The 26,443-nt window shown below is 39.2% G+C and overlaps 1 protein-coding gene across 9 annotated transcripts in view; it reads left to right on the top strand.

Annotated features, from left to right (window-relative positions):
• LHFPL3 (LHFPL tetraspan subfamily member 3) overlaps positions 1-26,443 on the top strand; it is a 574,983-nt gene that overhangs the window by 92,725 nt on the left and 455,815 nt on the right. Inside the window, exon 2 of one of the 9 annotated variants that reach the window (XM_045052282.1) lies at positions 7,847-9,136. The exons of the other annotated variants lie outside the window; for them this stretch is intronic. Coding sequence (XP_044908217.1) covers positions 7,847-8,127 — 281 coding nt within the window. The 3' untranslated portion in view covers positions 8,128-9,136. Of the gene's footprint in view, positions 1-7,846; positions 9,137-26,443 lie in introns of those variants that run through there. 9 annotated transcript variants of the gene reach the window in all.

The raw sequence follows: 26,443 nt of genomic DNA, 5'->3' as shown, positions 1-26,443 counted from the left end.
TTGACATAAATGTTATGATATATAGGTATCACCTTCCCACCTTGTTTGTCTCTGCCCAGTTTGTACCTGTTCCCCAGTGGGCCCTCACCCACTGACGTTTCTGTTTCTCTGAAACGTCACCATCTACAAACAGTTATTCTGATTAAGACTTAGAATGTTACAGGGCACCTGGGTGCCTCAGTCAGTTAAGCGTCTGACTTTGGCTCAGGTCGATAATCTCGCAGTTCGTGAGTTCTAGCCCCACATCAGGCTCTCTGCTGTCAGCACAGAGCCCACTTGAGATCCTCTGTCCGTCTCTCTCTGCACCTCCCCTGCTCACGCTCTTTCTCCTTCCAAAAAAAAAAAAAAAAAGACTTAGAAAGTACTTATTTATCAGGTACTCTTCCAAGGTCTTTTTATATTAGCTCATTTAATCGTCAGATGCACTCTATCATGTCCGTTTTGTAGTTGAGGAAACTGAGGTACAAGCAGCCAAATAACTTGCTGAAGGTCACATAGCCTGCCAGAAGTAGAGTAGGAATGGGAACCCAGATGATTTGGTTCCAGAGTCCATGCTTCTTGTCCAGTTCTCTTGACCACTAAGAGACCTCTGTCCCATGTCCCAGAGCTCCAATGAAACCTTTCTGGGATGCTCTAAACAATACTGTGTTCTGGATGGCAGACTTCAGCGTGTACTCATAGAAATACTATCTCACATTGTTTTTAGTATCCCAAGGTCATTGTTTATGGCCCCTCTTCTATTCCCATCACAGTCAAACACCAGGCAAAGCTTCCAGTATATGCGATCACCTTTTTTTTTTTTTTTTTAGGAGCACGATCTTTACTTTCCGTTTGATCCCCTGGGGAGATTCATTTCTTTTCTGCAGAAAAGTGATTTAAAATATAAGACTCTCTCATTCATTAGAAAAGGCAGGCTTTTAAAAGTATACTATTACAGTATAAATGAATACTTAAGTGAATTCTTTCATCTCTTCTAAATGCGGTACTATATTTCATTATTGCAGTGAAAAAGAACTGTATCACACAAACGTTTATATTTTCTTTAGAACCTGCTCATTGGCATTTAGTATGAATAGTAGATGGAGAATGAAAGTTATACCGAAAATGATTAACCATCAGTCACAGCGGCTTTTATATTTTGTCCACGTAAAAAATATGTGCTTAATTAGAATTAGAATTTTCCCTTTTGCTTTTTAAGAAAAATACAAGAGCTTCAGGAATAAGGAGAGGAAATTGCTGCTGATGAGTTTTTCAGGATCCCTGGCAGAGGAGTTTCTGTGTTGATTTTTAAGAGTCCTGCAGAAGGAGAACATTGTTAGGCATTTCATAGAGTTCTTGGGAGCCTCTGTAGTCTGAGCAACATGTGATTGTGCCCAGATCTGAGGACAGGGAACTCTGAAAAATGAAACACAGCTGTCCTGATATTTTTAAGAAAATTGTAAGGGAGACACTATATGCAATCAATTAAATTGTTCTTTTCTCCTTTTCAGAAGACAGAAACAATTTGTAAATGCAGAGTTGCTGTTAAGACTGTAAATTGGCTAGAGTATCTGTTTATGCTGTTAGATTTATGCATAACCTGTAGATGGCACAAACAAGGTCTTATTGACCTTAGCAGCTAAGCAGTAATCCAGAATAGGCTCATCGCATTCAATTTCATGCTACCAACCAGCAGTCTTAACTTTTCACCATTAAGGGTTGAATTCTCTTACTGATTTAAAAAGAACTTTGACAAATTCAGAAAATTTGTCAATTCTAAAAATTGTATCCACCATTTCAAATGGGTGTGTTGCCAGTATTTAATAATGGCATCACTTAGGATGTATTTGGATTTAATGATAGCATTCATTCATGGGTCATCCTGAGAAGAAAACAAATTGCCCCATATAGTTAGAATACCAGTAAATGTTAACTCTGGCTAACACATAATTGAGGCCATGCTGAAAAACAATAAATTCAGAAATTGACTTAAGAGTATAGCTTTTTAAAATTATCAATTAGTATCAGTGTGAGCTGAGCCAAGAAAATGCAAATAGGAACAGAGACGTAGGAGAATAAATTCTTAATCCTACATCAAGGATGCTTGTTTACTCATGCATTGTCAATAATTGAACCATTTAGCAACAAATGTTTGTTGAGCGTGGTCCTGTTTGTGATGTCTGTACTAGGTGCTAACAACCAAATAGTTAAAATATAATCTTTGACTTGAGAGCATGGTTGAGTGGCTGTCACTCTGAACTATTCTATGAATGATGTTTGATATTTTGTTTCTCAGTACTAAAGGTTTGGTGTTCCCTATCCCCAAACACAACTATGAAATTCCTACCAAGAAAATGATAAATTATAATATCAGATTGAAGGTCGACTTTGGGTCATTTGTTCTTCCCTTACTACCGCTTCTGGAATTTTTGAAAATTAAGAGAATCATATAATAATATGAAAGACAGTTGTAAAAAATTAATAAACCACAGCTATTCCCACCCCCCAACCCAATGCAATACGATATTTTTCTAATGTTACTTTCCTGTTCTTGGCTACCTAAGTACCTATTTTCACATGCCTACAACCTAGTCTGTCTTTTTCATGTAGTGTGAATCATAAATACATTTTTAAATAGTGGATTTGGGGGGAACGGTTTTAGGTTTACAGAAGAACTGGACAGAAAATACAAGGAATTCCCATGTTACTCCCCAACCCCTGCATACGGTTTCCTCTAATAATATGCTGCATTGGCGTGACATGCTTGTTAGGATTGATGAGTCAACATGGACACGTTGGTATTAACTAAAGTTTACAGTACACATTGGGGCTCACTCTTTGTGGTGTACGTTTGTCCTTCAATAAATGAGTAAACTGTGGTACATCCTGATAATAGAGTGATATTCAATGATGAAAAGAAATGAGCTATCAAGCTGAGAAAAGACGTGGAGGAACCTTAAAGGCATATCACTAAGTGAAAGAAGTCGGTCTGAAAAGGCTACATAGTGTGTATGATTCCAACTGTATGACATTCTGACAAAGGCAAAACTATGGAGATGGTATAAAAGGTCAGTGGTTACCAGGGGTTAGTGGGGAAGGAAAGATGAATAAGTGGAACACAGGGATTTTTAAGGAAGTGAAATCGCTCTTTATGGTACTGTAAGAATAGATACATATCATCATACGGTTGTCAAAACCCAAAGGTACCTAAGTACTTTTATACTTATGAATAGTTGTATAACATTCTTTTGTTGAAAGCCACAGAATTTAGCCAATTCAAGTAGAAAAAGGTTTATAAAGGACACTAGATAGCTTCTAGAATTTCCAGGATGGCTATAATTTGGCTAGAGATTCCAAAACAATCTTCTAGTCAGGTCATGACCATTAGGAGTAAGGATGCCCACTAACTGTCACTAAGCACTAGACATTACAGTTTGCACTGGACACACACTGGCGTGGGTCAGTAGATACCCCCTGGAGTTGCATTGTGTCCCCCTAAGAAGACAGGTTGACGTCCTAACCTCCAATACTTCAAATTTTTTAATGTTTTGTTTGTTTTTGAGAGAGAGAGACTGAACGCAAGTGGCAGAGGGGCAGAGAGAGAGGGAGACACAATCTGAAGCAGGCGTCAGGTTCTGAGCTGTCAGCACAGAGCCCGACATGGGGCTCGAACTCACGAACCATGAGATCATGACCCGAGTTGAAGTCAGACTCTTAACTGACAGAGCCACCCGGGCACCCCATAACCTCCAGTACTTCAGAGTGTGACCTCATTTGGACATAGTTGCGGATTTAACTGGTTAAGATGAAGTCACACTGGAGTAGTGCAGGTCCTTAATCCAACATGACCAGTATCCTTCTAAGAGGGGAAAGACACACAAGGAGGAGCTAGCCATGTGATACGGCTCTAAGCGAAGGAATGCCAACCACTGCCAGCAAACATCAGAAGCTAGAAGAGTCAAGGAACGATCCTCCCCTGAAGATTTCAGAGGGAGCGTGGCTCTGCTGACACTTTGATTTTGGACTTCTAGCCTCCAGAACCACAGGTTAATACATTTCTGTTGTTTTAAGCCACCTCGTTTGTGATACTTTGTTATAGCAGCCCTAGCAATCTACTAAATTACCCAGCACCATATCACCTACTCACTGCCCACCCCTTTTACTCCCCTCAACCCCTGCAAGCTCCAGAGAGAAACCTTCTATTGTCCCTCTTTCTAGATGCTCACCTCCCCTCTATAGTACGGCAGGAGCATCTGAGCAGTGAATCCCAGGGCATACACCCATGCCCTAGTTATGGGGAAGTCTAAATGAGGACCTGGCATTTTCTGCTTCTTCAGCATTTCACTGAAACTCATAAGGTATGAAATTCCTTCAGCACAGAAGGGACTCGGATGCCAGGCAACCAAAAAGAGTGACAAATGTCCAATGTAATTGACTTTTTTTTTTTAATTTTTTTTTTAACGTTTATTTATTTTTGAGACAGAGAGAGAGACAGAGCATGAACGGGGAGGGGCAGAGAGAGAGGGAGACACAGAACTGGAAGCAGGCTCCAGGCTCTGAGCCATCAGCCCAGAGCCCGACGCGGGGCTCGAACTCACAGACCGCGAGATCGTGACCTGAGCTGAAGTCGGCGCTTAACTGACTGAGCCACCCAGGCGCCCCTGTAATTGACTTTATAGTTATGAATTTTAAGGGGCCACATAATATTCCACTATGTTGATGCCATTACTAAAAAGCTTTTTCCATGTTAATTGGGAAGTTAGAGTAACTTTCAGATTGCTGTTTTTTTTACATGGTGACATTTGTGTATCTGTAAGTTTTTTGCTTCTATGGAGCCCTGTCTTGAGTGGAATATTATAGCCTCCTTGACTGCAACTACATATTCATAGATTTCTTTTCAAAAGCATTTTCTCAGTCTACAACTTCATAGATAGTATGCAGTGTGCCTGTTTCACCATAATTTCAGTATTAAGTAATTTTTAGTTTCTTTGTATGTAATTGGTCAAATAGGTATAAAGTGGTACTTTAATGTTGACTTCATTTACATTTAGTTGATCTTTAGAAACAATAAATATTTTTCCACATACAGTTTACACTTTGCCCTTATGCATAGCAGACCGTGCGCTAACTCTGCGCGGCACATGCATTACCTGTTTCAATTCTGTAAGACAAATACTGGCGCACCTGGGTGGCTCAGTCTGCTGGGTGTCCGACTTTGGCTGAGGTCATGATCTCACGGTCCGTGGGTTCGAGCACGTGGGTTGACAGCCCGGAGCCTGGAGCCTGCTTCGGATTCTGTGTCTCCCTCTCTCTCTGCCTCTCCCCCACTTGTGCTCTGTCTCTCTCTGTCTCAAAAATAAATAAAAAAATAAGAAAATGTTTATAAGACAAATACCGTTGTTGTTTTGGTTTTATTGATGAGAAAACTGTATCTCAGACAGGTTATGGAATTTACCCAAGGTCACACAGGCAGAAGCGGCAGCGTTTATATCTTGAATCCTCTGTTTTTCCGACTCTAGAGCCCAAGCTGTTTGAGGGACTTATCTGAGGAAATTGTCTCACACAGTAAAACCAGCAGATGCAATCTAGTTGCAGTTCAGAATGCAAGCTGGAAATGATGAGAGGCAGACCAGAAGGAGAGAGGTATATTGACGAAAAACTACGGAGGGTGCTTAAGGGTCTGGTGAAGAGTTGTGAACTTCATTTAGTAGTGACTAAAGTGCCCCTGGTTTCCTGAGCAGCACAATGAGAGACTCGAAGTGTTGTTCTGGAAGGATAGTCTGGTGACATTGTATAGGATTTATTGGAAAGAGAGGTAACTGGAGTTAAGGAGATCATTTAAAAATAAATAATCCTTGATTAGTAAGGTAACAAGAGCTTGGATATAGTCAAGAGATTAATGTAGGACAACTGTGAATTTGAAAGACATTCCTAGGATGAGTGAACAGCATTTAGTGACCCGTGGAAAATGGGGAAAAGGAAATAAAAAGAAGTCAGAGATGTATCTGTGTTTCATATCTGGGTCACTGGAGGATTATGATACCACTAAAAACACATATATAGATGTTAGAGGGAGAGTGGGGTTTAGGGGGAAGAGTATAAACTTGACTTTAGACATATTGATTTTGAGGTAGATATCTTTATGAAAAAGTTCAAGAATTCAGAACTAGAACTTCGGGGAAGGACGAAGCCGACGCTGCAGATTTGGGGGTCCTCTGAGTAGAAATATTAGTTGACAGCAGTGGACATAAGCATTGGCTGACGGTGAAGCAGAAGGGGATGAGAGAGAGGCTGAAAGCTGGGAAATACACCGAATGGGAGGGAGGAAGAAAACAGGGCGGGGAGGCACACAGGGAAGAATACCTAAAAATACCCCAGTCATACCCTTGACAAGTTTACTCTCATCTTCAGACTCCAAGTGGAAAAAAACAAGCGCAGAAAAGGCAAAGGCAGAGGAGCTCTTGCTCGCAGAGGGCTTTGGCTCCAACCCCAGGAAGAATACCAGGGGCCCAGACTTGGCCATGCGGAGGACCCCATCTGCCTAGGCTGGATAAGCCTGAGGAGCCCTGAGGCAAAGCAGGACGGAAAGCGCTTTTCCGGGCTTTCTTCCAGGAGTTACAGCCAGGCCTTCTCACTGCTTTTGCTACACAGAAGGGAGAAAACCAGAGGGCCACACTAGTAGCCATCCCACTGGCACTGTGGTTGACCATGTGTCTGTGGCAGCTCTGGGCTTAGAACAGCTAAGACTACACTCTGCCTTATATTTAACAAAGGGACCAGACAGGTAGACGGGTGGGTAACCAAGAAGAATAGAGGAGCTGAGAGATGGAGAGGTGGGGTCAAATTCCACGTAAGGATGGAGGACCTTGAACGTTGAAGAAAGGTTACATTTAAGTTTTAGATGCTTACTGGGGGACTTCCAAAGGGTGGATGTAGTAGACTAGTAGATTTAAGTCAAATTTACAGAATTGAAGAATAGGCAGGTGGGAGGCATGGAAAAGAATCAATGTGAACTACACTTTGGGGTAATTTGAGTTGAAAGGAAGGAGATAAGCTTATGACCCCAGGGGATAGCCAGACTGAGACTTTGTAGTTGTTATTGTATATTGTTTAAAAGGCAAGGGAGGCTGGTAGTGAGAAGAAACACAGAGTAGAGTAAGGTTATGCAAAAGAGAAGTGCATACTTCATGACAGAAGATCCTGGAGGACCCGAGAAAAGGTAGAATTAGAAAAGGGCTTAATGTTGAGATTTTTCAGAAAAGTGAAGTGCTTGGATTTAAAAAAATTTTTTTAACCTTTATTCATTTTTGAGACAGAGAGAGACAGATCATGAATGGGGGAAGGTCAGAGAGAGAGGGAGACACAGAATCCGAAACAGTCTCCAGACTCCGAGCTGTCAGCACAGAGCCCGACGCGGGGCCCGAACTCACGGACCACAAGATCATGACCTGAGCCGAAGTCGGACGCCCAACTGACTGAGCCACCCAGGCGCCCCTGGATTTTTAAATTCAAGTGTAGTCTGTAAGGACTGGTGAGCAAGGGCCACCTTGCTCCTATAGATTTAGGTTAGAAGGACGACGTAGGCAGAATGAGGGTGAAGGTAGAGGAGAGAACGCATGGAAGTGAGTCCAGACCTTGTGGCAGGAGAAAAGGGGACAAGGTGCAAATGTGCACCTGTTAGCAGCTGATTGTTATGGAAAAGACCTAAAGGAGCACAGTGGGGAGGTGGAAATGGGCTGAACCTGTCAGCTGCAGTAGAGGAACTTTGCATTTGATGGGGGAAAGTCATGTATAAGTCTTCTTGGGGAGAGGCTATAAAGATGTTTTTTTTTTTTTTCTTTTTTTTTTCCTGGGCATCTTGAACTAGAGGAAATGAAGTCTTCACTGAGAGTTAAGAGGCTTGGTCAGGGAAGCCAGAGAGAAGATGATAGCTGTCAACACTGGAGAGAAGTTAAAGCACTAGAAGAGAAAAAAGCTCTGCAGAAAAATAAACCTACGTTGCCAAGGCACAGAGGAGGAAGAAATGGATTTGGAAATTGTTCAGATGTGGAACGTAAAATTGCCATAGTCTTCCTAATGATGGTCTCTCTAATTTCCAGCTACCCCCAAAATAAATTAGGTTGGGTTATGTGGCTTCTCTTCAACTGACTTTTATTGCAAAATGGTTAAGCAAGAGTTCTAGAGTTGAACTGCCTGAGCTTGGATCCCACCTCCATGTTGTACTGTCTATGCGACTTGGGCAAGTTACTCTCTCTCCCTCTAAGTCTGTTTCCTCACCTATACAAAAGAGATCATAATATAATAGCTACCTCATGGGGAAGATTAAATATGGTGTGACACCAAAAAAGGGTCACAGAACTGGCAGCTAGTGCACACTTGTTAATATTCCCTATTACCATGATGATGGTGGTAGTAATGGTGATATAAACTACTCTGGGAATTCAGAGATGAATAAAACAGCCTCTGTCCTCCAGGACTCACAGGCTATTGAGAAATATCTTCAAAGCTCTGAGTGACCCAGCGATTCTAAGAAAATTAACTGATTCATTGAGCAAAGAGTTATTGAGCCCCTTAGAATGTTCCAGGTGCTGGGGATATGTTGGTGAATGAAACCTACCAAGGTTCCCTGCCGTCATGGAATTTGGGTTCTAGTGAGGGGAGACAAGAAATAAACAGTAGAGCAAATAAGTGCAGTGTATTAGGAGGTGATATGTATTAATTATAGTGGAAATGGAATGGCAATGGAAGCCAATGGTAATGGTAATCAGTATGGGGAGCAGTGGTGGGATTGCCAATGAAATGGTGCGGTGCAGGGGGTTGTGATGTACATTTATAATGAAGTCATCAAATGGGTTAGTGCTTATGGAGGTATAGAGGTGGGCCATCCAACTTGCCCTGGACAGGAGAGAAATGAAAGGCTTCCCATCTAGGGGATGTGTGAACTAGAAAGGGCCAGTGGCAATCAGAAAGGCTAAAAGAACCATGTATGACATGTATTAAAAATAGAGATACCGTATGATCTGATGAGGTTTTTGGGGGTGACAGTAGGGTTCGTGGGGTCTGGAGCCAACAACCAGGAAAGAATTCTTGAAGATGCCTTTGGTGCAAAAAGGTGATTTCATTAAAGTGAGGGGACAGGACCCGTGGCCGGAAGAGCTGCCCAGGGACCATGAGGAGAGACTAGTTATATACTGTGGAGTTGGGGGAGGCAAAGTCCAGGGGAAGTTTCCAGTGAGATTTTCATATGCTAAATTAGACTCACAGGATCCTGGAGGCCTAGCTATTGTCAAGCTAAGGCTGTTTTTCCCTCTAGCAAATCATTAGCATTAAGGCAGTGGGGAGTTCCTGAAACGTTTTACTCTGCCTGCCTCAAGTAGTTGTCAGTGGGCTGCAGGTTATAAGGAAATTGAATTCCAGCTGCCATTTCCTTCTGCCTTTGTTTCCCACCTCACTATGGAGGGGTGATGTTGGGGCTCCAGGAAACGGTCTGTAGGTTTCTGGAGATAAGGCTACTGATAAGATTGCCTTTTTCTTGTGATTTACTAAGATATTTGTCAATAGATGGAGACTCCTGTCCTGCGGGACTATGAGCTCTGTCAGTTAACCCTTTGTTTTCCCAAACCTTTCCTTTGTTCTTGGGCAGCCAGGAGTGCCCAGGGATGTCACACATATCCCACCTGGGGGTGGGGGAGGGGTTTGCGACTGGCCTGTCTGCTTCCCTTATGCTCCCTTATCTTGATCCATCAATTCCACTTCTGGCTGTGTACCAAAAGGAATGAAGTCACTATCTCAGAGAGAGATCCACACCCCAATGTTCATTGCAGCTTTGTTGTATTAGCCAAGACATGGAAAAACCTACATGTATGTAGACAGATGCATGGATGAAGAGAATGTAGTGTATACACGCAACAGAGTATTATTCAGCCATAAAAAGAAGAAATCCTCTGTCATTTGCAGCATTGTGTTTGGACCTTGAAGACATTATGCTAAGTGAGGGAATTATGCTAAGTGAGGGAAGTCAGAGAAAGACAAATACCATATGATCTCACTTATGGGGCTCCTGGAGGTGTCTCAGTCTTTTGAGCATTCAACTCTTGATTTTGGCTCAGTTTGTGAGATCTAGCCCTGCATCAGGCTCTGCCCTAAGAGTGCAGAGCCTGCTTCGGATTTTCTCTCTCCCTCTCTGTCTGTGTCTCCTCCACTTTGTGCGTGCGTTCTCTCTCTCAAAATAAACAAAGATTAAAAAAAGATATCTTGGGGTGCCTGGGTGACTTGGTCGGTTAAGCGTCGGACTTCAGCTCAGGTCACGATCTCGCAGTTCGTGAGTTCAAGCCCCGCGTCGGGCTCTGTGCTGACAGCTCGGAGCCTGGAGTCTGTTTCGGATTCTGTGTCTCCCTCTCTCTCTGCCCCTCCCCTGTTAATGCTCTGTCTCTCTCTGTCTCAAAAATAAATGTTAAAAAAAATTAAAAAAAAAAAAAAAGATATCTCACTTATATGTGGGACCTGAAAAAAGCAAACTCATACAAAAAGAGAGTAGATTGTTGGTTGTCAGAGGTGGAGATGAGTGGGAAAAGATTGGTCCAAGGGTACAGATTTCTAGTTAGAAGACGAATAAGTTCTGGGGATCTAACATACAGCATGGTGACGGTAGTTAATGATTTCGTGTTATATGTTTGAAAGTTGCTAAGAGTAGATTTTAAAAGTTCTCAACCTACACACATATGCACACGCACACACACATATTGTAAATCTGTGAGGTGATGGATGTGTTAACAAAACTGATTGTAATGATCATTTTGCAATACATACATATATAAAATCACTTGTTTGTACACTTGAAACTTACATGGTGTTGTGTGTCAATTACATCTCAATAAATCTGGGGGTGAAAAAAAGAAAAGTCAGCAGAGAACTGGCCTGTGAAGAGGCAATGGCCTGGGAGGGCTTTAGTTTTGTTATTAAAGGAGGTAATATGATGCTCCCTAATGTGCTTTCCGAAAACAGAACATGGTAAAAAAAAAAAAAAAAATCACTCAACTAGTACTTTAGACAAGAAATGATCCTGTAAATGCTTCTCTCCCTTAGAAAAAAGGAGGGGGGGGGCGGGTGGCTATAGTTTGTAGTGTTTTTCACACTAAGTTTCTTAAAACTATGACTACCTTACCAAGTGTGTGATTTACTGGTATTATTATAGAGAAATTGGTTTTGTGATTTAGCTCTCCTTGATAGGCACTTGCTGTACAAGAGGTGGCAGGGCCCCACTTGGCTTGAGGTACTTTTGCTGGGGAATCTGAGAACTGTCTGTTGTAATTCACAGACACGCTGCCGAATGAAGGCACTGAAAGAAGAAAGGCCTTCCACTGAGGCACAGAAGAGCTCTTACAGGATCTGCCCCAGGACTAGACAGCCTTTGAATTCACTTCAGAATGCTCCCAGTTGTCACTTACAGAGGTTATGTAAGGCCAAAGAAAGATACATAATAAAAGGCTAGACTAGCTGAATAAATACATTGTAGCCACCCCCCAACCAGCAAATCCAAGTATTGCTTAATCTGAAAGGTCAGTCAGCCAGGTCTAGAGACAGTTTTGGTTGTCACAACTGGCCAGGGGAGAAGGTGCTGACATTTGGTAGGTAGAGGCTAACCCTGGTGGGCAGAGGTCAGGGATGCTGCTGGACTTCCTGCAATGCACAGGGCAGCTCCCTACCACAAAAAATTGTCCCAGCCTCCAATGTCAGTACTACCAAGGTGGAGTAACCCTGGAATTTAAGCTGGGAAAGAGGTGACCAAGACGTGGAGTACACAAAGGGCAGTGGAAAGTGGGACAGTCACTAGGTTGTAGGGTCCAGTAAGGGGAGAGGTGTACTGGAATTGGGGTAGTGGAGAAGATGAGATGGGAAACAGCTATGGTGATGGAGAGTGGCAATGCTTCAAATGGATTACAGACAATGGTATTCCAGTTACTGATACCGACAAAGAATGTTTATATGTCACATATACATAAGACATGAACTTGAGCAGTGATTCCGACATGTAGTAAACTTTCTGATCTTTGTTAACTTCTCTGAGCCTGTTTTCTTATCTGCAAAAACTGGACATTTTCTTCTTTTGCCTCCTAGAAATATTGAGTGAGATAGTATATATAAGCTTTTTTATTTTGGGTCTAGGTGCTAAGTATCAGGTGTTTAAAGTGACTTTGACAGAGCACAAAGAAAGGAAAAGCATGGCAATCTTTTAGAGGCACTGATGCATTCTGACTCAGAGGTTTCTACTCGTTGACACGTTAAGAATGCTGGAGCACTGTGGATCTCCCAGGCACTCATATACACTTCTTAGATCCAGTTGGGTTTATTAAGTACAAGAGATGATGGCCATAAATGCGTGAAGGAGACAACCCTTTCAAACTGGCCTGCTCACCAGCATTAACTGTTTCTGCCAAACATGAGTTGTGCAAGCTGGGTTTCTTTTGTTTTACCACCTATATTTTTTGTGCAGCAGGGACAGTATGGTGTTTATTGCTTGCAATTAAATTGCTTGTTGCATGAGACATAACATTCTTTAATAAAGAATACATGTATTGTGTGGTACCATACATTAGCAATTCACTTTATTTTTAAACATAGGATTAAGTTACCATGCTACATTTCTTTTAATTGAAGTATAATTGATAGACAATATACTGTTAGTTTCATGCGTACAGCATAGTGATTCCACATTTGTATACATTGCAAACTGATAATTACAGTAATTCTAGTTACCATCTGTCACCATACAAAGCTACTACAATATTATTGACTGTATTACCTGTGCTGTACATTACTTCCCCATTACTTATTTATTGTATAACTGGAAGTTTGCACTTCCTGATCCCCTTTGCCCATTTCATGTCCCCCAAGCCCCTTCCCCTCTGGCAACCACCATTCAGTTTTCTGTATGTGTGAGTCTGAATTTTGTTGAGTTTTGTTTTTTGGATTCTACTTATAAGTGAAATCATGTAGTATCTGCCTTTCTCTGTCTGGCTTATTTCACTTAGCATTATACCCTCTGGACCCATTGATGTTATTGCAAGAGGCAAAAAAATAATCTTTTTTTTTTTTTTTTTTACGACTGCATAGTATTCTATATGGATATAGATACCTCACATCTTCTTTATCCATTCATCTATTGATGGACTCTTAGGTTGTTTCCATATCTTGGCTATTGTAAATAATGCTGCATATAGTGGTGCATGTATGTTTTCAAATTAGTGTTTCATTTTCTTTGGATAGATACTCAGAACTGGAATTGCTGGGTCATATATGGTTTTTGAGAAACCTCCATAATGTTTTCCATATTGGTTGTACCAATCTACATTCCCACTAACAGTATATAGAGGTTCCCTTTTCTCTACATCCTCTCCAACACTTGTTATTTCTTGTCTTTTAGATAATAGCCATTCTGACACATATGAGGGTATATCTCATTGTGGTTTTGATTTGCATTTCCCTAATGATTATTGTTGTTGAGCATATTTTCATGTATCTGTTGTCCATCTGTGTCTTCTCTGGAAAAATGTCTATTCAGTTCATCTGCCTATTTTATACTTGAACTGGTGGGGTTTTCTTGTTGTTATTAAGTTATATAAGTTCTTTATATATTTTGAATATTAACCCCTTATCAGATATATGATTTGCAAATATCTTTTCCCATTATGTAGGTTGATTTTCATTTGTTGATGGTTTCCTTAACTGAGCAGAAGCCTTTTTAGTTTGAATGGGTACCTTTTGTTGCCCTTGCCTTTGCAGTCAGATGCAAAAATTTAGCTAAGACCTATGTCAAGGAGCTTACTGTCTGTATTTTCTTCTAGGAGTTTTATGGTTTCAGGTCTTACATTCAAATCTGTAAGTCATTTTGCATTAATTTCTGTATATGGTAAAAGATAGTGGTCCAGTTTCATTCTTTTGCATGTAGCTATCCAGTTGTCCCAACACCATTTATTGGAGACTGCCCTTTCCCCATTGTATACCCTTGCCTCCTTTGTCGTAAGTTAATTGACCTTATATGTGTGAGTTTATTTCTAGGCTCTCTATTCTATTCCATTGGTTTATATACTTGTTTTTATGTCAGTACCATACTGTTTTGATTACTATAGCTTTGTAATATACTTTGAAATCAGAGAATGTGATACCTCTGGCTTTGTTCTTCTTCCTCAAGATTGTTTTGATTCTTTGCGGTCTTTTGTGGTTACATATACGTTTTGTGATTATTTGTTCTAGATCTGTGAAAAATGGTATTGGAATTGTGGTAGAGATTACATTGAATGTGTAGATATTTTTTGGATACTATGAACATTTTAGAAATATTCATTCTTCTAATTCACAAGCATGGAATATATTTGCATTTATATGTACCATCTTCGATTTCTTTCATCAATGTCATACAGTTCTCGGTGTGTGGTTCTTTCATCTTCTTGGTTAAATTTATTCCTAGATATTTTATTCTTTATGATGCATGTAAGTGAGATTGTTTTCTTGGTTTCTCTGATAGTGTGTTATTAGTATATAGAAATGCAGCGAATTTTTGTATATTAATTTTGTGTCCTGCTACTTTATGGAATTCATTATTAGTTCCAACAGTTTTTTTCATGGGGTTTTTAGAATTTTCCATATAAAGGATCATGTAAATCATGGTGGTTTCACTTCTTCCTTTCCAATTTGTATGCCTTTTATTTTTTTCTCTTGCCTAATTGCCCTGACTAGGATTTCCAATACTATGTTGAATAAAGTGCCAAGAGTAGGCATCATTGTCCTGTGCCTGTTCTTAGAGGAAAAGCTTTCAGCTTTTTACCACTGAATATATTAGCTGTGAAGTTTTCATATATCACCTTTATTATGTCCCTCTGTATGCACTTATTGAGAGTTTTTTTATCATGAACAAATGTTGAATTTTATTTGATGCTTTTTCTTCATCTGTTGAGATGATCATATGATTTTTATCCTTCATTTTGTTGTGATACAACGTGTTGTATCACATTGATTGATTTGCTGATGTTAAGCCATCCTTGCATCCCTGGAAGAAATCTTACTTGATCATGGTTGTATGGTCTTTTTAACATTTTGTTGAATTTGACTTGGTAATATTTTGTTGAGGATTTTTGCATCTATATTCATCATAGATATTGGCCTATAATTTAATTTTCTTTTTTCTTTTCTTTTCTTTTCTTTTCTTTTCTTTTCTTTTCTTTTCTTTTCTTATTTTCTTTTCTTTAACTTTTCTTTCTTTCTTTCTTTCTTTCTTTCTTTCTTTCTTTCTTTCTTTCTTTCTTTCTTTCTTTCTTTCTTTCTTTCTTTTGTGGTATTCTGTCTGGCTTTGGTATTAGGGTAATGCTAGCCTTATAAAATGACTTTAGAAGTGTTCCCTTTTCAATTTTTGGGAAGATTTTGAGAAGGATAGGTATTAAATCTTAGAATATTTGGTAGAATTCACCAGTGAAGGCATCTGGTCTTGCACTTTTGTTTGTTGGTAGGCTTTTGATTACTGATTAAATCTTCTTACTAGTATTGGTCTATTCAGATTTTCTGTTCATGAATAATCATGGAAGATTGTATGTTTCTTAGAATTTATTTCTTCTAGGTTGTCTAATTTGTTTGGTATATAATTGTTCATCATTGTCTTATATCCTTTATATTTCTGTGTTATGAGTTATAACTTCTCTTCCATTTCTGATTTTATTTATTTGGGCCCTCTCCCTTTCTTCTTCTTCTTCTTCTTCTTCTTCTTATTATTATTATTATTATTATTATTTTTAAGTTATTTGAGAGAGAGAGTGAGAGCAAGAGAGAGAGAGAGAGAGAGAGAGAGAGAGAGAGAGAGAGCACATGAGCAGGGGAGAGGGACAGAGGGGGAGAGAAAGAATCTTAAGCAGGCTCCATACTCAGTGCAGAGTCCAACTCAGGGCTTGATCCCACAACCCTGGGATCATGACCTGAGCCGAAATCAAGAATTGGCTGCCTAGCCAACTGAGCCACCCAGAGGCCCTTCCCTTTCCTCTTTGTTTTTTTCTTTTTTTCGTTGCTTTCTAGCTAAAGTTTTGTCAATTTTATCTTCTCAAAGAACTGTTCTTAATTTCATTGGTCTTAATTTTCCATTGTATTTATTTATTTCTGCGCTCATCTTTATTTTTTCCTTCCTTCTACTAACTTTGGGTTTCATTTGCTCTTCTTTTTACAGTTCCTTTGGGAGTAGAGTTAGATTTAGTTTATATTTTTCTTCTTTATTGAGGTAAGTGTATTTTGCAGTGGATTTCTCTCTTATAACTGCATTTGCTGTATGCCATAGAGTTTGGCATGTCATATTTCTGTTTTCATTCGTCTCTACCTATTTTTTGATTTCTCCTTTGATTTCTTTGACGACTTACTGGTTGTTGAGTAGCATGTGTTTAATCTCCACATTTAAAAAATGTTTTTAAAGTTTTATTTTTGTAAGTGATTTCTAGTTTGATACTATTGTGGGCAGAAAAGATCCTTGATCTGATTTCAGTCTTGTTGGATTTATTCAGACTCGTTTTGTGGCCTGACATATCATCTGTCCTGGAGAATGTTCCATATGCACTTGAGAAGAATATGTACTCTGAAGCTTTTGGGTGAGATGTTCTGTTAGATATCTATTAAGCCCATTTGGTCTATGTGTTGTTTAAGGCCGATATATCTTTATTGACTTTCTGTCTGGATGTAAGTGGGGTGTAAGTGGGGTGTTAAAGTCCCCTACTATTAGGGTACTGTGCTGTGAATTTCTCCCTCCAGGTCTGTTATTATGGCTTTACATATTTTGGTGCTTCTATTTTGAGTGCATATATATTTATAATAACTGTTTATCATTAGGAAATGCCTTTCTTTGTCTTTTATTGCTCTTTGTTTTAAAGTGTTTTCTTGTCTGATATGAGTATAACCACGTCAGCTTTTTTTTCATTACCATTTGCATAGATTATTTTTTTCTATCCCTTTACCTTCAGTCTGTGTATATCCTTACTTCTGGAGTTACACTTAAAGTAATTATTGTGGCCATTGCCATTTTTTTTAGTTGTTTTCTGGCTGTTTTGTAAGTTCTCTCATCCTGTTGTCTTCTCTTTCTCTCTTCTGGTTTGATGAATTTCTTTAGTGTTATATTTAGATTCTTTTCTCATTTCCTTTGGTGTATTCCCTATAACTTTTTGCTTGTCATTACTGTGGGGTTCACATATATTGTCCTATGTATGTAACAGTCTATTTTAAGTAACTTGGCAACTTAAATTTGAACATATTCCAAATCTCTACGGTTTTTACCTAACTTCCAGCACATTTTGTGTTTTTACATCTTTTTATTTTATATTTCCATTGACAAATTGTAATTTTTGTAATTTTATTACTTTTGTATTTTTGACCTTCATACTAGCTTTATAAGTGGTTATCCCGCTACTTTTACTATATATTTACCTTTTCCAGTGAGATTTTTATTTTCATATGTTCTCTGGTTATTAATGAGTGCCATTTCTTTTCAGCTTAATGAAGTCCCTTTAAGTTTTCTTGTAAGGCCAGTTTAGTGGTGATTAACTTCTTTAGCTTTTGCTTATCTTGAAAACTTTTTATTTCTCCTCTGTTCTAAGTGATAACCTTGCTGGGTAGGGTATTCTTGGTTGGAAGTTTTTCTTTTCAGCACTTTGAATATCTCTTGCCCCTCCCTTCTGAGTTGCAAAGTTTCTGTTGAAAAATTTGCTAATGGCTTTATGAGGTCTTCTTGTACATAACAAGTTGTTTTTCTCTTGTAGCTCTTGACATTCTCTCTTTAACTTTTTGACATTTTAATTATGTGTTTTGATATGGATCTCTTTGAATTCATTTTATTTGGAACTCTCTGTGCTTCTAGGACCTGGAAGTGTTTCCTTTCTCAGGTTAGGGAAATATTCAGCCATTATTTCTCCTAAAACCTTTTCTACTTCTTTCTCTTTCTTCTCTTTCTTCTTCTTCTTCTTCTTCTTCTTCTTCTTCTTCTTCTTCCTCTTCCTCTTCCTCTTCCTCTTCCTCTTCCTCTTCCTCTTCCTTTTCTTCTTCCTCTCCTCCTCCTCTCCCTGTAATACAGATATTATTTCACTTCATGTCCCATAGGCCTCTTCATGTATCTTCACTTTCAAAAAAAGTTTTTTCTTATTGCTGCTTTCTTTATCTTTATGAGTTCCATTGCTTTGTCTTCCAGCTCTCTGATCCATTATTTCTCTTTATCCAGTTTGCTATTGAAACCCTCTAGTGTATTTTTTTCAGTTCTAATACTGTATTCTTCAGTTCTGTGACTTCTATTTGGTACTTTCTTATATTTTCTATCTCTTTGTTCAAGTTCTCACCATGTTCATCCATTCTTCTCCTGAGTTTGTGACTGTTACTTTGAATTCTTTATCACATAGATTACTTATATCTATTTTATCAATGTCTTTCCTGAGGTTTTGTCTCGTTCTTTTGTTTGGAACGTATTTCTCACTCTTCTCATTTTGCCTGACTCTCTGTGTTTGATTTTATGTGTGAGGTGAAACAGCTATTTCTTCCAGTCTTAACGGAGTAGCTTTGTATAGGAGATGATTCATGAGGCCCAGAAGTACAGCCAGGTGCTCAGGGGGCATCCCTTCTGTGGGGTGCATTTGCTCACCTGCCAGCTGTGTCTCAGGGAGGTATGGAGCATTCATCCAGTGGCTATGGTGCAGGTGCAGCACAGGGTGGGGTGGGAGGGGTTGTGGCCAGGTGCTAACCCTGTTGACTCTGACACAACTCTGGCATGGGGATGGAGGCGCTTGCTTGACTGGCTATGGTGTGGCTGGAGGATCAGTGTGGGGTATGCAGGTTAGAAGGAGATTGCCAAGATGGCGCCCAACCCCACTAGCATTAGCAGGTTAGAATGAGATCACAGAAACCGTGCCTGCCTGTGCTTCTGTCCTCGAGAGCGTCCCATCGAGTACCTGCCTGTCCCACAGCCACTTTAATTTTAATAAGTGCATCTTCTTGGGGTGCCTGGGTGGCTCAGTTGGTTGAGCATCCTACTCTTGATTGATTTCAGCTCAGGTCATGATACTAGGTTGTGGGATCAAACATGCTGAGCATGGAGCCTGCTTAAGATTCTCTCTCTCTCTCTCTCTCTCTCTCTCTCTCTCTCTCTCCTCCTCCTCCTCCTCCTCCTCCTCCTCCTTTTGCATGCTCTCTCTAAAGTAAAATTTTAAAAAATTAAAAAAAAATAAGTTCATGTCCTTTACGTATGGTGTAGGTGCTTTTCAAATTGCTGCTCTTGTGTTGGCCCTGGGGTGCATAAGTGAGTCTGCACACAAGGCCTTTAAAGGTAGATTCTCTATTCCCTATAGTTTTGTGGTTCTCCTGGATGTGCTCCCCATTAGTTTTCAAAGCCAAATATTTTGGGGCTTGTCTCTGCAGTGCAGGACTCAAGCATTGGAGTACATGATATGGAGGTCAAACCCCTCACTCTTCAGGGAAAAATTCCATACTTTTGAGATCCCTCTGACTGTGGGTTGTCATGCCTCGGGCAAGGGTTTTGGCAAGAGCACTTCTCTGCTTCTGTTACCCAACAGGGCCCTTTTATCCTTTGTTGTGGAGGCCACTACACATCTCATTTTCAGGACTTTTTCAGAGGATATTATTCCACATGTATTTGTAGATTCGTCGTGTCTGTGGGAGGGTGTAATTTCAAGGATCTTCCTAAGAGGCCATCTTGAATTACTTCCTATGTAAGCTCTTAATATAGTGCACATATTAGGTGCACCATGAATGTTATCACTGTTATGATGATGGTTATGTCATTTGAGGGGAAAAGGAGGCACAAGAAATGAAAGAAAAAGGAAAAGAGTTTAGCTGAAATGCTTTTCTTGAAGATTCAGCTTCCCTCTTAGCTCTAATGTTACATCTGTAGGTGATTAATTATATTACTAATTTATATTTTTTGTGATGAAATTGTATTTATATTTTCACAGTTGGGAATGCCTGAGGGATTGTCTTAACTCTAGGAGAAAATTATTTGGTGAAATTATTTTCTATGAGGTTTTTTGGGAAGTTTTTTATGTAGAAGACCAAATTAAGTATTTCTTTCATCTTCTCATTTTTAACTTTTTAACCTACAAAATAGATAGACTCTTATCTTTTTCTGGCTCTCCTTTATATTGGGCTAAATACTCAAAGTATTTATTATACATAGAAGATAAATTTCAGGGAAGCTTCTGTGTCCTTTGAATGTTGTTCTGTCAACAATGCCTATTACTTCTGTTCACAATGGCAAAATTGTAGCTGAATATCCATATCATAGTGTAAAATGTTACTATTCCCCAGGTGATGCAGTGTGATATTAGAATATCTTCTAGTTTATTGATATGGCATTTTCTGCACTGTCCATTAAGCAATTTATTTGAGTGTATGTTGGGATTTAAATTTTATTTTATCCCAATTCCAATCCTTAACAAGCAAAATAAATAAATAAAATAAAATAAAATTTATTTATTTATTTTGCTTGTTAAGGATTGGAATTTTTTACAGTGACTTATTCATGATATTTTTATTCCTGTGTTCTATACTATGTTTCAAAACATAGTGAAGGTCTTATAAAAATAGTCGGTGTTTATGAAATGAACCAAATTAAGACCAGATCAAAGAATTTAAAAATAGGTACACCTATTTTTAAACTGTACTTACAGTTTTTGCCTGATATATATTTTGTGAATAATTTCTTTCCCGAGACACCCTTTATTCTTTGTACCAACCTCATCGTTTCATTTACATTAGTGGTTAAAAAATACTTTTTGATGAATATCTTAGCATTGAACTTCCTCAATGTTTATAATTATCTGCTATGGTCTTTTCTCTTTACTAATTGTGGTTCCTTGAGAGAGGAGAAATTCTGTATTATTCATTATTCTCACTGTTGTCCAGCTACCCCTAGCCCAATGCATGACACGTAATAAGCATTAAAAAATGTTTATTGAGGGGTGCCTGGGTGGCTCAGTCGGTTAAACGTCCAACTTCGGCTAGGTCATGATCTCACAGTCCGTGAGTTCGAGCCCCGCATCGGGCTCTGTGCTGACAGTTCAGAGCCTGCAGCCTGCTTCGGATTCTGGGTCTCCCTCTCTCTCTCTGCACCCCCCCCCCCCACTCATGCTCTGTCTCTCTCTCTCTCTCTCTCTCTCAAAAATAAATAAACATTAAAAAAAATGTTTGTTGAATAGAATTGAATTAATGATGAATAATTAGTAAACATTTATAGAGTAACTACTATGTTCCAAGTAATTTGCTAAATTCTGTGGTTTCAAAGATATTATATCTTAAGATGTTCAGAATCTATCTAGTCAAATCCAAACTGTTGTTCATTGTCAATAGTCAGTGATGTTTATGGAGAGATGGAAGGCAATGTGGAAGAAGAGAAGACAAGGGGGAAAAACATACAGTGCCCTTGATATCTTCAAGGAGACCAGTTTGGTTCTCAATTGAAACTTCTGTAAACTTGAAAAGCTGGGTCTGTGGATGAGTGAAATATCTTTATTCCTAAATCAATTCCAGCCTCCACTAAACTATCTAAGTAGAGGGTCTGCTTAAGAATTAATTAATCACCGAAATCAATTAATTAATCATGTTGATTAATTAATTAAGAAATTAACAGGTGAAGCAATGTAGAGTTTCTCTTCTACTTCCTACAAGAAGCAAATTGGTGTTTTTAATCTGTTAATTGTATAAAAACAGATGGTGCTAGTGTCAGATCATTCTTTAACGCAGGCTTGGCAGGGTCTTTACTTGAAAATATTTTGTCAATCTGTAGTTCAAATTTACTGTGTAAATTTGAAAGAAGTAAACCACATATCTGAAAAAATATTCTACATTCATGCTTCGTACTGACACCACCTGGGTTGTTGCCTGGCTGATTCGATCCACATTAGGGCTTTCTTTGCTGTAAGTTGAAATGATTTGAGCTCTATCTATCTGGGGTTATAAGCAGACCAGTGGTTTATGTGGAATCAGAAGTTCTGAACCCTATTTTAAATTCAAATCATCTAGTTCTTCAGGTACTTGACATTCTTATACTCAGGGTCATGAACAAAGTAGCTTGGATTGTTCAATTCAAGCAATCACAACTCGAAACACCTCATGTATCAGTTTTTGCTGTGATGAGCATCATGAATGAGAACTATCACCAGCAGTCGTAACTGCTTCAAATATGAAAGGAGAGATTATATAGCACACACCAGGATAGAACTTGTCTAATTAAAATAGATGGAAACTGCTATACCAATAAAGCAGATAATACATCAGTGTCACAGTGCATCAGGTAGGTGATGGTAACATTTCACCTTGCTCAGGTAGTTTTTAAATGGTCATTTAATGAACAGACATTTCTCCAGAGAAGACATCCAGATGGCCAACAGACACATGAAAAGATGCTCATCATCACTTATCATCAAGGAAATGCAAATCAAAACTACAATGAGATATCACGTCAGAATGGCTAAAATCAACAACATAAGAGACAACAGGTGGGGCGCCTGGGTGGCTCAGTCACTTAAGTGTCCGACTTCGGCTCAGGTCACGATCTCGCGGTCAGTGAGTTCGAGCCCAGCGTCGGACTGTGTGCTGACAGCTCAGAGCCTGGAGCCTGTTTTGGATTCTGTGTCTCCCACTCTCTCTGCCCCTCCCCTACTTGCGTGCTCTCTCTCTCTCTCTCTCTCTCTCTCTCTCTCAAAAATAAGCATTAAAAAACTAAAAAAAGAGAAATAACAGGTATTGGTGTGGATGTGGAGAAAAAGGAACACTTGTATGCTGTTGGTGGGAATGCAAACTGGTGCAGCCACTATGGAAAACAGTATGGAGGTTCCTCAAAAGTTTAAAAATAGAAATACCTTATGATCCAGCAAAGTCACTACTGGGTATTTACCAAAAGAATACAAGAACATAAATTCAAAGGGATATATGTATCCCTATGTTTATAGCAGCATTTTTTACTATAGCGAAGATATTGAAGCAGCCCATGTGTCCATTGATAGATGAATAAAGATGTGGTGTGTGTGTATATATATATGTGCATATATATATATACACATACACACATATATACATATGTGTATACATATATGTGTACATATATATACATATATGTATATATATGGAGCTAGAGAGTATTATGCTAAGTGAAATCAGTCAGTCAGAGAAAGACAAATACCATATGATCTCACTCATGTGGAATTTAAGAAACAAAACAAACAAGTAAAGGGGGAAGAAAAGAGAGAGAAAGACAAACCAAGAAACAGACTCTTAGTTATAAAGAACAAACTTGATGGTTACTGGAGGAGAGATGGGTGGGGGGATGGGTTAGATAGGTGATGGAGATTAAGGAGCCCACTTGTGATGAGCACTGGGTGATGTATGAAAGCATTGAATCACTGTATTGTATTTCTGAAACTAATATAATGCTATATCTTAACTGGACTAAAATTTAAAAAATCAAAGATGGTCATTTAGCCACTTAGACACTCCAGTCATATTATACTGTCTTTGCCTAATAGCATCCTAAGTGAGAGCCATTTTATAGATGTCTGTCTACAGTTATGTTAAAATCTACATATATAATGTGTTAGTGTGGTCCCATAATTCCAAGTTTTCTCCACTTAGGAAGAAATTATAAAACAATTCATGTATGTAAACAGGATCCTACGATAGTAATTAATTGCTTCACCATATTCAAGCATGCATGATCTTGTCTAAGTAACTTCTCTTGCAGTTAATATCCTGCTTTTCAGAGATGAGAACAGTTGAATCTTTTTGGTGACTTAGGAGGTAACAAAAGAAGGCATTTTCTTTTCAGGTTGGACAATTTAGTACATTTTCTAATATCTGCCTCTGTGTAGTTACCACAATAACCATTGCTATCCTGATTATATTGTCTGGTTAATGTTGAATCTAGAATTTTTACTTAATCAAATCTTCCCAGAGCTTCAGTAGTACTAAAATGTTTACCTCAAGCCCAAGCCCTGGCTTTCGGTTTGTCACCTATGACCTGTCTTTGTGGAACTATTGGAATCAACCACTTAGGATGTATAAAATAATTTTGCAACTCTAGAAACTTTCATTTTGTAATTCTTTTCATACTTCTGTTTTTTTCATTGTGTAGAAATGAATGCCAAAATACGTTTTCCCCATCCAAAAGACTAGCTTTAATATGATATCAATATGGTTGTCTGGGAGACTAATAGATTTTAATTTTAAACAACTCAGTTGTTAAGAAGGCATCTTTGGAAGCTTTTCTGTGTACATATACTGGCCTCTCAGAATTACATACTAGTGTCAGGGCTGGGTTCAGAATGTGACCAAAAATAAACAAAATCACGCTGACTTCCAAATGCTTGCACAAAAAGAAAAATCCCTCTGAGAAACTTAAAACCACAAAACAAAACAACAACATAAAAACAGATTCATAATAAAATCACTAATTGCCAGTGACATTATCTGTTGTTTTTCTCAGTCATAAGTATATCTCATTTTATGCAGAGATGTATGTTTTTGATGATGAAATTGCTGATGTACAAGGCATTTAAAAATTAACCCCCCAAAAGATAACTGGGGTCATTCATTGCTCTATTTAAGAACAGCAGCCTTGATTTTGTTTTATACAGGGGTATGTATTAAAATACTTCATGTTCCATCTTCCACAAGAGTGGGACAAGGTTTTACTTTCTCCTATAGAAATAGTTGTCAGCACCTGTTTATGTTCTCCTGGAGTCTTCCCTTAGCTTTCTGAAGGAAACAAGTCCCCTCTGAAACAGCCAAAGGATGGAAGTTTTCCCTGCATATCCTTGCTAGGCACTCTGAAATAGATGTACACTTCTAGCTTGAAGTTTGTATGTAAATCACTTCTGATGTTACCTAAACCAAAAAACAAAACAAAACAAAACAAAAAACAAACCTAGACAAACAAACTAGCATAGAAAATACCAGAGCAGAGCAACAGCCATTTAAAGATTCAGGGATGGGGCACCTGGGTGGCTCAGTCGATTAAGCGTCTGACTTCGGCTCAGGTCATGATCTCACGGTTCGTGGGTTTGAGCCCCGCGTCGGGCTCTGTGCTGACAGCTCGGAGCCTGGAGGCTGCTTCTGATTCTGTCTCTCTCTGTCTCTGCCTCTCCCTTACTCACGCTCTGTCTCTGTCTCTCAAAAATAAATAAATGTAAACAAAAAAAATAAAAAAAAAAAATAAAAAATAAAGATTCAGGGAAGAGAGGTACCTAGGTGGCTCAGTTGGTTAAGCGTCCAACTCTTGGTTTCAGCTCAGGTCAGGTTCTCCGGGTTCGTGGGTTCAAACCCCATGTAGGGCTCTGTGCTAACAGTAAAGAACCTGCTTGGAATTCTCTCTCTCTCTCTGCCCCTCCTCCAGTGCACTCACTTTTTCTGTCTTCAAAATAAATAAATAAACATTAAAAAAACACAAAGATTTAGGGAAGGATCAAGGGACACACATTTATGGGTCTGTCTGTGACATTTTTAGATTCTTTTTTTATTATTTTTTTAAATCTTTATATTTGGGAGAGAGACAGAGAGACTGTGAGTGGGGGAGGAACAGAGAAAGAGGGAGACAGAATCTGAAGCAGGCTCCAGGCTCTGAGCTCTCAGCACAGAGCCCAACATGGGACTCAAACCCATGAACTGTTGAGTTCATGACCTGAGCCGAAGTCGGATACTGAACTGACTGAGCCACTCAGGCCCCCTTTAAATTATTTCTTTCATAAGAAAAGGTTGGAATCTCAGCACCACCACTTGGGCTACAAGCTGTGCAATTCAGACAAGTTACTTTGACTTTATTTTCCTTATCTATAAAGGTAGGGTAGTAATACATAACACAGTTGTTTGGAAGCCTAAATGAAATCATGTATTTACATGAATTTGAAACCCGACTGAGGCACATCAACAAAGAGCAGTGCGGGTAGACTTTGAAGTCTACCAATCCAGGAAAAGAAAGAAAAAGAGTGACTGAAGTGGACAAGTGGTTTATGAAAAGCAAGGTGTCTGTTGCTGTTTGAACTGTTCTTTCTTTCTTTAATGTTTTATTTATTTATTTGCTTTTGAGAGAAAGCGCGTGCGGGGGACGGGTGGGCGGGTGGGTGGCATTGGACAGAGGGTCCCAAGCAGGCTCCAGTGAGAGCAGTGAGCCCGTTCTGGGGCTCAAACTCACAAACTTTGAGATCGTGCCCCGAGCTGAAGTCGGACGCTTAACCGACTGAGCCACCTAGGCGCCCTGAACTGTTCTTTCAAGACAAGTCACTTATTCTACTTGAGATACAGAAGGACAAAAGCCAAGAGAAATGGCTCAGTGGCTCCCCGGGCCGCTCTGGCCTTTACTCCTGGCAGGGCTTCAGGATCAACCGAATGTGGCAGTGAGAGTCATTTAGAAAAAACGAAGGAATAAATGAGACAATGGAAACGATGAAAAAAG

This window comes from Felis catus, chromosome A2 (assembly GCF_018350175.1).
Source record: "Felis catus isolate Fca126 chromosome A2, F.catus_Fca126_mat1.0, whole genome shotgun sequence".
NCBI lineage: Eukaryota > Metazoa > Chordata > Mammalia > Carnivora > Felidae > Felis > Felis catus.
Note: the sequence above shows the minus strand (reverse complement) of the source record. Positions and strands in the feature narration are given on the sequence as shown.